At 35.7% G+C, this 13,476-nt stretch overlaps 1 protein-coding gene across 1 annotated transcript; it reads left to right on the top strand.

Annotated features, from left to right (window-relative positions):
* The first annotated feature begins 3,006 nt into the window (after positions 1 to 3,006).
* LOC114399394 (mediator of RNA polymerase II transcription subunit 33B-like) lies at positions 3,007 to 12,612 on the top strand. The gene is made up of 10 exons (XM_028361579.1): positions 3,007 to 3,750; positions 4,261 to 4,583; positions 4,706 to 4,797; positions 5,151 to 5,502; positions 6,040 to 6,250; positions 6,971 to 7,085; positions 7,235 to 7,396; positions 8,296 to 8,962; positions 10,605 to 10,811; positions 11,184 to 12,612. Exons 1-10 carry the CDS (start codon positions 3,068 to 3,070, stop codon positions 12,302 to 12,304), a joined length of 3,933 nt encoding a protein of 1,310 aa, XP_028217380.1. The 5' UTR covers positions 3,007 to 3,067; the 3' UTR covers positions 12,305 to 12,612.
* Positions 12,613 to 13,476: the final 864 nt, after the last annotated feature.

Raw genomic sequence — 13,476 nt, 5'->3', positions numbered from 1 at the left:
TTAATAAATAAATACTGTTAAATCTTAATCTTATATCTCAATAAAAGACCTTAATAATCCAAATTAAACACGGAAAAGTAGAGATCTTATCATCGTAAACTCAAACATGGAATGGGTTGGAATCAATAGTAGAGAAATGAAAACAGTAAGTAAAAAAAAAAAAAAAAGAGTTAAGAGAAAATTATAAATCGAAGCTTCGTGATCATAAACACATGCTATTGTGTATATATTCTATTTGAAACTTCTCATTTTTTTTTATTATTTCTTTCTTCTTGTTATATTATATTACTTTTAACATTTATACATTCTCTATAATTAGGAGTATATTAAGATTAGGTGTTCATAGATTATTTTTTAACTATAATAATTAATGTGGTAGAAAAAATAGAAAATAGGAATAAAAATGAGAGAAGAGAAAATAAGATAAATATTTATCTTCTTTCTTTTTTTACTTTTTAGTTAGTATTTTATTGTCTCTAAAAAAAAGATAATATCTTAGTGTTGTCTTTGTCTTCTTCATTTTTACCTGGTTTCAATATTTTTAACATTATGTAAATATATATGTACGTAAATATAAAGGACGATATCTTTTTAAAATTGAAAACGTTTTTAAAAGCAAAAAAAATAGAATATATTTATTTTTAAATTCAAATATATTAAAATTATCATATCTTAAATTAAACTAAAAATTAATATTCATTTATTTGTTTAATTTAATAATAAATTTATATTAAAAATATAACAAAATAATTCCCTTTACAACGAAAGTCCCAAACCTCAAAAGGAGCATAATTAGTTTAGCATAAGCGTACAACAACTTTTGGGCTTTTGGTTTAGTTTTTTTTTTTTTTGTATAGATAGATTGTGTTCAGGTGAAAAAAATGGGAGTTGATATGGGCACTACCTAAATTGCTATTAACATTGCCAAACGTGTGAAATTACTCAATTACCCGCTCCCACACTCCCTCCCCTTTTCCTCTCTTTGTTCAAAACCATTTTCTCACCCTAAACAACTTCATCACCATGCCACTGCAGATCTGAGCACTACCGCACTGCACTATTCCTAGTCTAAGCAAAATTGAGGGTACGAGAACCCCACCCATGTCTAGATCTACAACACATCCCATGTCTAGATCTACAATACATCCCACCCACATAGAGGGACAAACATGGCAGATGAGGGAGGAAAATGGGTTCGTGCTCTTGCCGACCACAAAGGGTTGTGAAATGGGTTCTTGACGATTCGAAGGGAGGGGGATTAGTGGTTGGAGTGAGGAGAGGAAGGGTTGGGGATTTTCAATCAATAATAAAAATACAATTCCATTATTGAATAATGTATAACAGAATCATATTTTCATTGCACATCCTAGGAGTGAAAAAAAAATGATTTTGTTAATTACAGTACAACGAAATCATATTTTCATTCTTTTTTTATTTTTCCACTCATGTTTGTGCAATGGAAATACGATTTCGTTGTACCGTAAATAATAGAAACACAATTTTGTTTTGAAAAATGTGTTTTTATTACAAAAATGAGGGTGACAAAAGTAGAATACAACAAAAACATATTTTTTCTGTACAGTGGGTAGTGTCAATAGCAAAAGGCAACCGCATGACAAAAGGCATACACAGTAATGACAAAAGTAAAACCCACTTACATAACAGGAAATATGTACTATTGTGTTTCCAACCAAGGGTAATTTGGAAATACAACTAAAGACACCCACGTGGTAGTGCCAATAGCAATACCCAAAAAGGGGTCATCTTATGCATGTCTAAAACCAAACAGGCGTAGGCCCTAAATTGGTTTTTTTTTTTTAGCTTAGTCCTCTTTTGTTTCCATTTTGTATTCAAGTTTTTTTTTCTTTTTTTCTATGTATATTCAAGGGGATTCTATTTGCATTATTTTTCCCCCTCCCTCTAAGTTTTTGTATTTTTTTATTGTCAAAAATATCTTTTTATAAACTAATTTTGGAACATATATTTAAAATATATAAAATTCAAAATTATTTTCCCAAATTTAGTTTAATAATATTCTATAAAATAAATTTCAAAATTTTATAAGATTAATTATATTCTAAAAAATAATTTCACATATGTAATATGATTCAACTATTTTAGAAAGTAAATTTTAAAAGTAAAAAAGGATGAGAAGTAGAAAAATTTTCACAATGAGTTTCATTAAATATCATCAAATTGTTTTAACTTAACGAATGGTCATAAATCTAAGTGCTAAGTGTACAATTATGTTAAATACCTATATAGAAAATTTTGTATTTCATACAAGACTCAAATAAGATTTTACATGTGTTTTTAGAGGACAAATACATATGGTCTTAATCTTAAAAAAAAATGAATTTTCATTACATAATTTAAAATCATGTTGAAATGTAACCAATATGGTTTTAGATAAATATTCAGATTTGATTTTGTGTTGAAAATTTGTTTTTCAGTGAAAAAAATTAGATAATTTTGTGGGAACTTTGATACTTGTAAAAGAGTTGGAATATGCCTCGTTGATATAAAAAATTAGATAATTTTTACATTAGCTTAAAATTTTTAGAACATTTTTTTTATTTGTAAGAATAAAAAATAAGTATTAAGAGATTAATTCATAACAATTTATGCACTCTTCTTACTTAATTGAGCTAAATCTTTTGGTTATATGTAGTTTTATAACTAGTCTAGCTAACTAAGGGACACACTTTGATGTTGAGATTTTGATTTTAGATAGTCCTTTTCATGGACATGATTGGATTGCTCTTAACTGAAGCTAAGATGCAGCAATTTCCAAGGATGCAACCTTTCTTTATTTTTATTTTCTTTATCATGCGTTATCTAAAAAAGAATATAAATATTTAAATCTGAATCAATTTTAACTAAAAATAGTTTTGTAAAAAAAAACGTAAACATTCAAACAAGTATATTAAAGTAATTAATATAATTATCATAAACTTATCACACAAAATAATTTACGATTAAATTGTAGTATATTATTAATGCAACATCGATTTGTGCAGCACTAATTGAAAGAAGGTGTTGTTGTTGCATCAGCATAAGGAAAGCGATGGGAGAAGTGTTTCAAAATATGAGCGAAGAAGAAGAAGAAGAAGAAGGAAGTGTGATGGATGGAGTTATGGAAGTAACCAAGTGGGCGCAGGAGAAGAAGACAGACCCTCTGATATGGTCGATCCAGGTCAGCTCCGCCCTGAACTCAGGCGGCGTCTCCCTCCCTTCCGTCGAGCTGGCACAGCGGCTGGTCTCCCACATCTGCTTCGAGAATCACGTGCCCATCACGTGGAAGTTCCTCGAGAAAGCCATGTCCGTCAGACTCCTCCCTCCTCTGCTCGTCCTCTCCCTCCTCTCCGCCCGCGTCGTCCCTCAGCGCCGCCTCCACCCTTCCGCCTACGCTCTCTACATGGACCTCCTCAGCCGCCACGCCTTCTCCCCTCACATCCACTTCCCCAATTACCTCAAAGTCATGGCCTCCATCCATCACTCCCTATCTCTTCCCCCCTCCAACCACCACCCTCATCCCGGCGTCGTTCTCGTTCACTTTCTCTTCTCTATCGTCTCGCAGCTTCTCCAATCTTCCTTGGACGACCAAGGATTTCTCCAACACAGCCCCGATCCCTACAACAACAACGATGCCTTGCACCGGAAAAACACTGCCATGGCCATTGAGATTATTGCGCGCTTTCTTCACCACAAACTCACTTCCAGAATCCTTGCATTGGTTCAACGAAACATGTATGTTAATAAACACCTTCACTTCCCTTCACTTTCATTTTTGCTACCTCCTTATTCCTTAGGATAAAACTTACATTCACTTCCTTGCATTTTTATTTTTTTTTTATACTCAGGAATGTAAATATTTTTAATGCTCATTATCTGCAAGAAAAAGATTTTTTGGACAACCTTGAGAGAGGATAGACAAGTGATTGATTTTATTGATGATGTAATGCAATGATAGGAAGAGAGAGAAAAGATAGTTGTTGATTGGTTGTTTGAAATTTTTTGTCATTAAAATATTATCACTCTCTATTTGCAATTAGGATAGGACTAAACTTAGATACAGTTCCTTCTTCTATCAGAATTTTTAAGTTTTTATCTCAGCAATTTCAATATTTATTATGCTGATTATTCAACTCAAACTCCAATTATAATTCAAGAACAAAATCAGAAGCAACTAAAAAACTGCTTTTAGGTTTTCTCTGATTAGGATGTTCACATTTTTAGTTGGTGGATGCTTATTTGTAGGCCAGCGCATTGGGGACCTTTTCTACACCAGCTGCAGCAGCTTGCGGCAAACTCCACAGTGTTGAGGAGCTTGAAGCACGTCACTCCTGAGTCCCTTTTGCCTTTGGATTTCAATTCCACTACTGGAAATGGGATTAAGCTTCTGTCTTCTGACTGGAAAACAACACCTACGCTGGAACTCAATGCTGTCATGGCTGACTCTTGCGCAGTTCAGTCTCGTCACGATAGTTGGTCTTTGCTTTGGCTTCCTATTGATCTTATCCTTGAGGATGCAATGGATGGCAATCACGTCGCAGAAGCTAGTGCTGTTGAAGCACTCACTGGTATGCAGAAATTTCACTGTCGTAACATGGTTACCAGACTTGACTGTTTTCATAAGATTTTTTTTGTTTTTGATGCATGATTGAATTGCTTCGTTGAAGTGGTTGTTGTTGGCTTATTGCAGGGTTGGTTAAGGCTTTGCAAGCAGTTAATGGTACTGCATGGCACAGTGCTTTTTTAGGCTTATGGATTGCAGCTCTACGGCTAGTTCAAAGGGTAAGAACTGATGCAAGGGGAAATTAATTTGTTGTAAGTGGTGATTTCTTTTCATGTGGGAAAAGGGGAATTCCTGAAAGAAAATGCAGATTAGTGATTTCAGATTGTGACGAACTCTTTTTTTTGTGTGTGTGTGTGAGAGAGAAATTGCTTGATGAACTTAGGCATGTGTAAGATGTAGTCACCCAAAAACATAACATATTGCAGCATAGCTATTCTATTTTTATTATGTTTGTAGGTTTGCATTTAACTGATTTACTGGTTCATTACTAAATCCAATCGGTGACTCTAATTTTGGATGCTATTGGACTCTATTCACTTGTTTTAAGTACATTTTCTCCCCCTTTTTATAGGAGAGGGATCCAGGAGAGGGGCCTGTACCTCGCCTTGATACCTGCTTGTCTATGTTATTGTGCATTACAACCCTTGTAGTTGCTAACCTTATTGAAGAAGAGGAAGGGAAACTTATTGAAGAAGCTGAACGTAGCCCTGCAAATCAAAGGATGGACAAGCAGGCTTTGGGAGAGCGTCATGGGGCATTGGTTACCAGCTTACAGCTATTGGGGGACTATGAGAATTTACTCACTCCTCCTCAATCTGTTATTTGGGGAGCCAATCAGGCTGCTGCCAAGGCTACCTTGTTTGTATCTGGACATAGTGGATACTTGGAACATACGAATGTGAATGACTTGCCCACAAACTGTTGTAAGTAATTGCTTTTATAATATGAATCTCTAATGGTGTTTGGTTTTAGAAAGAACTCTAAGTTGGAGGTCCTAAAATAAAAATAAATGGGCAGTTTTAAGAACAATTAAAAACACTTGTGTCCAATTGTATCTTCATACAGTTATAACTACAATATACAGAAATTTCATGATAAGAAAAAATTGACAATATGGTCCATAATAAGAGCCTGCTTTCATTTATCCTGTTAATTGTTCCTTAATGAATTTCAGGGGCATACAACTTGACCTCTCTCTCTCTCTCCCTACATCTATCTATCTATCATGCTCATCATAATTTAAAACATCAACAGTTTTTTGTTTCCATTTAAGCTTGGTCCTATGGGATTTAATCATATTTTTGTTGTCAATGGTAAATGATCTATTTTTCTGTTTTCTTCTGTTTATTTTTCTCTCAGATGTGTTGGTCTCATACGGGTATTTTCATGTTTGTCTTGGGCCCCTGATTATACCTCTTTGGTTTGTGAGTGACAGTTCATCATCTTGTGTTTTCTTGCAGCTGGTAACTTAAGGCATCTTATTGTTGAGGCTTGTATTGCAAGACATCTGCTTGATACCTCAGCGTATTTCTGGCATGGTTATGTGAGCACACCTTTCAATCAGCTGCCTCATAGTATTCCTAACCATTTACCTAGCTGGTCATCATTGATGAAGGGATCACCACTAACTCCTCCATTGGTTAATGTCTTAGTTGCAACTCCTGCTTCTAGGTATGCTGCTATGTCATGTATCATTTTCTGCTTTCATACATTACATGTGCGTTGTGAGAGTTGCTATTTCCACATGGCAAAGCAGCAATGACAAAACTAAAAAGTTATTATCTTGTCTAGTTTTTCTATTTCACTTTTCTGTTTCTTCCTCATCAGTTTCACTATAACAATCTACTTCCTACTACAGTATTTATCCCGCTTCAATTTATACTACTCAACATCAAGTGCTGTACTTATGGGGAAATCTTTGCTGTTTTGGTTGTGGTTGCATTATCATGAAATTTAATAATTTATTCATCCTGAACTGAAGTGGGGTTGAAATATTTTATATAAAAAAAGTTGAATCTTTAAAATATATTATGTTATTAGAAAAATGATAATAAGTGAACGTGATATGCAAAATACATAGTTATGGGTTTATTACTCCCATCCCATGTATCTTGGATAAAGGGGCTTATTTCCATTTAAAGAAAATAGAAAATTACTTGTTCCTGAGTCAAAGTAGAAATGAATATGTAGATATTAAATAGAGACACACAATCAAAGTATGCATGAATGTCTGTGTGAAAGTGGTTGCTGTCTAATTGGCTGTAGTATTGCTTAATACCTGGGCTTCAGTTACACTTTTCTGTTTCCGGAAGTCAGGTATATCAGATGCTCTATTTTGTATATTTACTAGTGGTAATGCAACTGAATTTAAGCTCGTGGATGTAATGGAAGCTTAGCAGAGATTGAGAAAATATTTGAATTTGCAATCAATGGCTCGGATGAAGAAAAGATATCTGCTGCTACCATTCTTTGTGGGGCATCTTTAGTACGTGGTTGGAATGTGCAGGTGATCCCAACACCATTTTAATTTGATTTTCTTCATAATTAGAAAATCATACTAGACTATTTTTTTTTTATTCATTTTGTTTGCCTCCCCTTCTTTTTCCATTTTTTGTTTTTTACTTTCATGATTATAATGATTATCATTGTTTGCAGGAACACATAGTTTTTTTCATCATAAATATGCTTTCACCTCCAGTTCCTCCTAAATATTCCGGGACAGAAAGTTATTTGATTAGCCATGCTCCTTTTTTGAATGTCTTTCTGGTGGGAATTTCATCTGTAGACAGTGTTCAGATATTCTCCCTACATGGCGTGGTATGTTCAGATTTAATGTGTATTCTGATTCTTACATGTGCATAGCAAGTGGTTTACAATCTTTTTTACTCAAAAGAAAATGTTTTTGAGAACATCCCTCCCCAATACACATAGACAAGGAAAATTGTGTATTATTCAATTTTAAGGTACTATCAATCAAAACCTATTATAATATTTTCTTTTCAGAGAAGGGAATGGTTGATAACTACTAGAATTTGGACTTAGTGCCTAACTTAACCTCACAAAATTGGGTTGTAAGATGAGGACTGGTGAAGCATTATAAGAACTATATTGACCATATCTCTAATCAATGAGATTTCAACACCCCCCCTCAAATGCAAGACTAGACATATAGAGAACATGGATAAGTGTGGGTGGCCCAATGACAACATCCTCTCACGCCTCAGAATAGACATTTTGAATGGAGACAAATATGGGTGGCCCAATGACGGGTTTAGGATAGGTTCTGATATCATCATATAATATGGGCCTATGGCCACTTAAGTCAAACCCCACGAAACTGACTTGTAAGGTGAGAATTGTCCAAGTCTTATAAAAACTACATTGACCATATATGTAGTTGATGCGTGCCCCTTCACACCTAGACTGGACATCTAAAGCTTGGGCAAATGATGGTGGCCCTATAACACCCCAAATGCCTAGGAATAGACATCTAGAGTGTAGACAAATATGGGTGACCCAATAACAAATTTAGGATATGCTCCGATACCATTTTAGAATTTAGGATTAGGGCCTAACTCAACCCCATAAAACCGTGTTGTGTTGTGAGATGGTCAATGTTGGACCTCAATAATAACTATTCCTGCTTTTAGTTTGTTGGGTGATTCCTACACAGCTTTTAGTTTGTTGGCTGATTCTATGCATTTACTGTCTTTCAGGTTCCACTACTTGCAGCTGTCTTAATGCCAATATGCGAAGCTTTTGGATCATCTGTTCCTAATGTCTCATGGACTGCTGTAACTGGTGAAAAACTCACTTGTCATGCAGTGTTCTCTAATGCATTTATTCTCCTGCTGAGATTATGGCGGTTTGATCGTCCACCTGTTGAACATGTGATGGGGGGTGCAGCAACTCCAGCATTAGGATCACAATTAGGTCCTGAGTACCTTTTATTGGTTCGGAATTGTATGTTAGCAGCCTTTGGGAAATCACCAAGAGATCGAGTAAGGAGTAGAAGATTTTCAAAAATGATAAGATTTTCTCTCGAGCCTTTATTTATGGATTCCTTTCCTAAATTGAACATTTGGTATCGGCAACATCAAGAATGTATTGCATCCATCTGTAATACTCTTGCACCTGGAGGGCCAGTTTCTCAGATCGTTGAAGCACTACTTACCATGATGTGCAAGAAAATAAATCGAAGTGCTCAGTCATTGACACCTACAACTTCAGGAAGCAGCAATTCATCTCTTCCTTCATTGGATGATGCTTTGATGAAACTCAAAGTACCTGCATGGGACATCCTTGAAGCAACTCCATTTGTTCTTGATGCTGCTCTCACTGCTTGTGCTCATGGAAGTCTCTCTCCCCGTGAATTGGCTACAGGTTTACCCAGTTTACTCATGGATATATTCAAGCCTTATTAAAATAGATTTAATCATTATGTATCATTGAGAACTATTTCAGGATTATACTGAGGCTTTCATGTTTTAAGATGTGAGAATGTCAGCTGTGAAATAAAGATGTCCTGTGAAAAGATGAAACAAAATTGAACATGACCTGTGATTCTTGGAATAACTTAGCAAGTGAAGTGACTGTGGGTGTGTGTGTGTGTGTATATATATATAATAAAAAATGATATTATACTACCAAAATCTCATGTAATTGTCTTCTCATTCACTTGATTATCCTTGTTCATTTGTCAGTGAAATAAATACAGTATTTGCTAGGAGTTAGGAAGATAAAGATAGTTAGGACAGTTATTGTAATTAGTTAGTTAGAGGCAATTTGCAAGGTAAATGAGGAGAGGAGGATCCAAGAGAAGAGGCATTCTATCTTGCATGTCTAACTAAAATTGAGGAGGATGTAAGAATAGAGGTAGCTATCTTTTTAGGTAGGTATATAGAAGAGATACTCCAAAAGATAATATTGCATGTCTAACTAATGATTGTATGGTCCCTAGAGGAAAAATAGTAAATTAGTAAATTCCAATTCCAATACTAGACACTTAGGTGGCATCTTGTCACTCCCAGTCATTTTTAGCTTCAAATCAAATTATGAATCATCATTATCATCACCTTCATCCTCCTCAGTTTTACTTTTCAAGATCCTTAAGCTTCCTCTCTTCTTTGTTTAGACTGGACACTGCTTTGTCGTAATAGTTTTTTGGCCATGGACAAGGACAATTGGTTCAAGATCTTTTTTTTTAGAACTTGCATTCTCAAATAAGTAGTGTTTTGACCTAGCTTTTTTTAGAGATTCTCTTTTCCTTAAAAGGAGAGGTTGAGGTAAACATAATTTTTGAGTTCAAAAATAAAAGGAGCCTTTTTTTTAATGAAGAAAAATAAATAAAAGATGGAGCTTTCACATGAGTTTCTGCTTCTCTATTTTGAAAACATACCTCCCTCCTTGTCCATGTTTGTCACAGCTCCTCATTGGTGATCTCTTGTTCAACCCTCCCCCAATTTCTATTCCTTCAAAGTTGTGATCTACTACTATTTCCTCAACAATATGCATGCCCTTGTTTCATTCTATCAGTCTCGGCCACAATCCTATCATCCTCAAAGCTTGCTCTTAGTTAAGTGATGTTTTCCTGGGTATCAAGCTCCATATGCATTCTCAAAACCATGCCTCTCGAATCCCAATAGCTTTGTGCTCACTAGTCTTGAGGATGTGTACTCCAAGTATTGACATGTTTGTAGTGCATGCCAATTGTTTGACAAAATCACTAGTAATGTAGAAGTTTGCAATTAAGCTAAAAAACCAGAAAATTACCAAGCAACATTAGAAGTTTTTTATTTATTTTAAACTTCAACTTAGAAGTAGCTTCAAAGATAGAAGCTAGGCCAAATGCTAGGTAAGTCCATGCTTCTTTAAGTTGGCATATATTAAGCTTATTTGATTAAATGTATGTTAGTATAAAAATTGCAAGTTTGGGAATTCATTAAACTGGGTTGCCAATGTCTTAACTTTTAAGCTTTTCTAAGGCTGTTTGCTTAGGAAGTTATCTGCTTGATTTTTATCTTAGGTCTCAAAGATCTTGCTGATTTTCTTCCGGCAACTTTGGGTACCATTGTAAGCTACTTATCATCTGAAGTAACACGTTGCATATGGAAGCCTGCTTTTATGAATGGAACTGATTGGCCTAGCCCTGCTGCAAATTTATCTATTGTTGAGCAACAAATCAAGAAAATTCTAGCGGCCACAGGTGTTGATGTTCCTAGCCTCGCTATAGGTTTGTTAAGTATACTTTCTTTATCTGTGGAAATGTTAATTAAACAGAATAATTAAACAGAAATCCTCTTAGCTAAATCCCTCTTTGCAAGTTCATATTATCCTTTCCTGGGTGATTCTTGCAGCATTGTCATTTTCTCCCGATAGACCAACTAACTTGTCATGTTTTGCATATGCATATTTATTTCTGAAAGTAATTTGTGGGTGATGAATAAATTTTCAATTAGCTACCTGCTATATGTTGACATAGAAATATCAACTCACTGTCTCGAATTTTTGGCAAACCATGTTTTCATTTTCTATTTATATGGACATCACACATCAGGTTTATTAAATCAATCAGTTGACACTGCATTTTAACTGCTGTAAACAGATGGGAATGCTCCAGCTACACTTCCTTTGCCATTGGCGGCTTTTTTGAGTCTCACAATAACATATAAACTGGATAAATCTTGTGAGCGCTTTGTTATTTTGGCTGGCCCATCTTTGATTGCCCTTTCTTCTGGTTGCCCCTGGCCATGCATGCCCATTGTAGGTGCTTTGTGGGCTCAGAAGGTGAAGCGCTGGAGTGACTTTTTTGTATTCTCTGCTTCTGCAACTGTATTCCACCACAGCAGGGATGCCGTAGTTCAGCTTTTAAGAAGTTGCTTCGCCTCCACCCTTGGGCTTGGTTCTGCCTGCATTTATAACAATGGTGGTGTTGGCACCCTCCTTGGTCATGGCTTTGGTTCTCACTACTCTGGAGGGTTCACTCCGGTTGCTCCTGGGTTTCTCTACTTAAGAGTTTACAGGTCTATTAGAGATGTCATGTTCTTGACAGATGAAATTGTATCTCTTTTAATGCTTTCAGTTAGAGATATAGCAAATGGTGGGTTGCCCAAGGGTGAAGTGGAGAAGCTAAAGAAGACTAAGTATGGAATAAGATACGGACAGGTTTCTCTTGCTGCATCGATGACTCGCGTTAAGCACGCCGCTCTTCTTGGGGCTTCGATTCTTTGGATATCTGGTGGTTCAGGTTTGGTTCAATCTTTGATTACAGAAACTCTGCCTTCATGGTTTTTATCAGCCCAAGGGTTAGAGCAGGAAGGGGGAGAATCTGGAGTTGTGGTTGCTATGCTGAGAGGTTATGCACTTGCATGTTTTGCGGTACTTGGTGGGACTTTTGCCTGGGGTATCGACTCTTTGTCACCAGCATCAAAACGACGACCAAAGGTCCTTGAGATTCATTTAGAATTTCTTGCAAATGCACTAGATAGAAAAATATCTCTTCGCTGTGATTGTGCTACTTGGCGTGCATATGTGTCTGGGGTTATGAGCTTGATGGTGAGTTGCACGCCACTGTGGATTCAGGAACTTGATGTGGGTATATTGAAGAGAATGAGCAGCGGATTAAGACAGTTGAACGAAGAAGACTTGGCTCTGCGCCTGTTAGAAATTAGAGGGACAAGCGTCATGGGTGAGGCAGCTGAAATGATCTGCCAAACTAGATTATAACCGAGCAGAACTTGGGAGCATGGTGCATATGTGATGATACCAAAGACCTTATGAAAAATGACATGACTTATTTTGCTACCTGCTACCATTTCTGTACATAGCAATGTAAATTTCATAATTTTGTATTACCCGTTGAATTCAGATCAGTTACGTTTAGGTAATAGTATAAACCTTTGATCATAATAAGTATTATAGCATTAGCAGATATTGTCTCCATGTGTACTTGTAGCGTTAACAGATTTCCTCGTGGGTCATATGAGGATTTTGTTTTAATATTTTTTTCCTTCAAAAATATTTTGAACTCCTAATCTGTGAGCACTTGGTTATACATTTCCCAATAGTGCTAGCAAGTTTTCGGGTATTTTTAAATTTAGATTTTATACACAAGAAAGCACCATTATTAAACGATGGTATGAAATATGTTGTTAGAAAGAAAATAGTGTGAATTAACTATAGTTTAAGATGGTATTTCTATCAGAGAAAAAGATGGTATTAAAATTCTATATAAGCTTAAGAAAAGACTGGTTTCAAGATTAACTAGCTAAAAAAAAATGGCAATTGGTAGGGAAAGAAATAATTCAATACGATATCAATGAGTTAATAAAAGTTTCCAAACACCCAACTCCTATACACCATTGTTATGAAATCCGGATCGATCAAGTCGGTCGGATCAGTGCAACCGGGACCCAATGATTTAACTGGATCAGTTTTGTTATTGGACTGTTTATCCATGTGATCCGGGATGACCTGACCGACTGATTTTGAGAGAATCCGACGACCCGGCTCAATTTTACAAACCTAGATTGGGCTATGTACGCAAAAGAAAAAATTGATCACCTTTACTATATCGTTTTGATGTCTCATTATTTTAATATATATCGAATCAAATAAGGTCAATTATCGACCTACCAATTAGATCATTGACGCACTATTTCGACCGGGTTAATCACCGGATGGACACTGCTACAGACAACGATAAGGAAGATAATTTGCTTTGATTGATATAATTCATTGAAAGCCGCGTATAATATATGAGATGCCTAAGGAAAATGTCTGCGCCTGTTTGATTAACTCTGAAAAAGGACTTTAAACATATATGCATAAATACACAATCTGACTCAGACAGTTGCCGTAAAGCAAAAAAATTTGGATGTAGAAAAACGGAGTTGGCG

This window comes from Glycine soja, chromosome 19 (assembly GCF_004193775.1).
Source record: "Glycine soja cultivar W05 chromosome 19, ASM419377v2, whole genome shotgun sequence".
Lineage (NCBI taxonomy): Eukaryota > Viridiplantae > Streptophyta > Magnoliopsida > Fabales > Fabaceae > Glycine > Glycine soja.
This window is presented reverse-complemented; position numbering and strand designations above follow the sequence as displayed.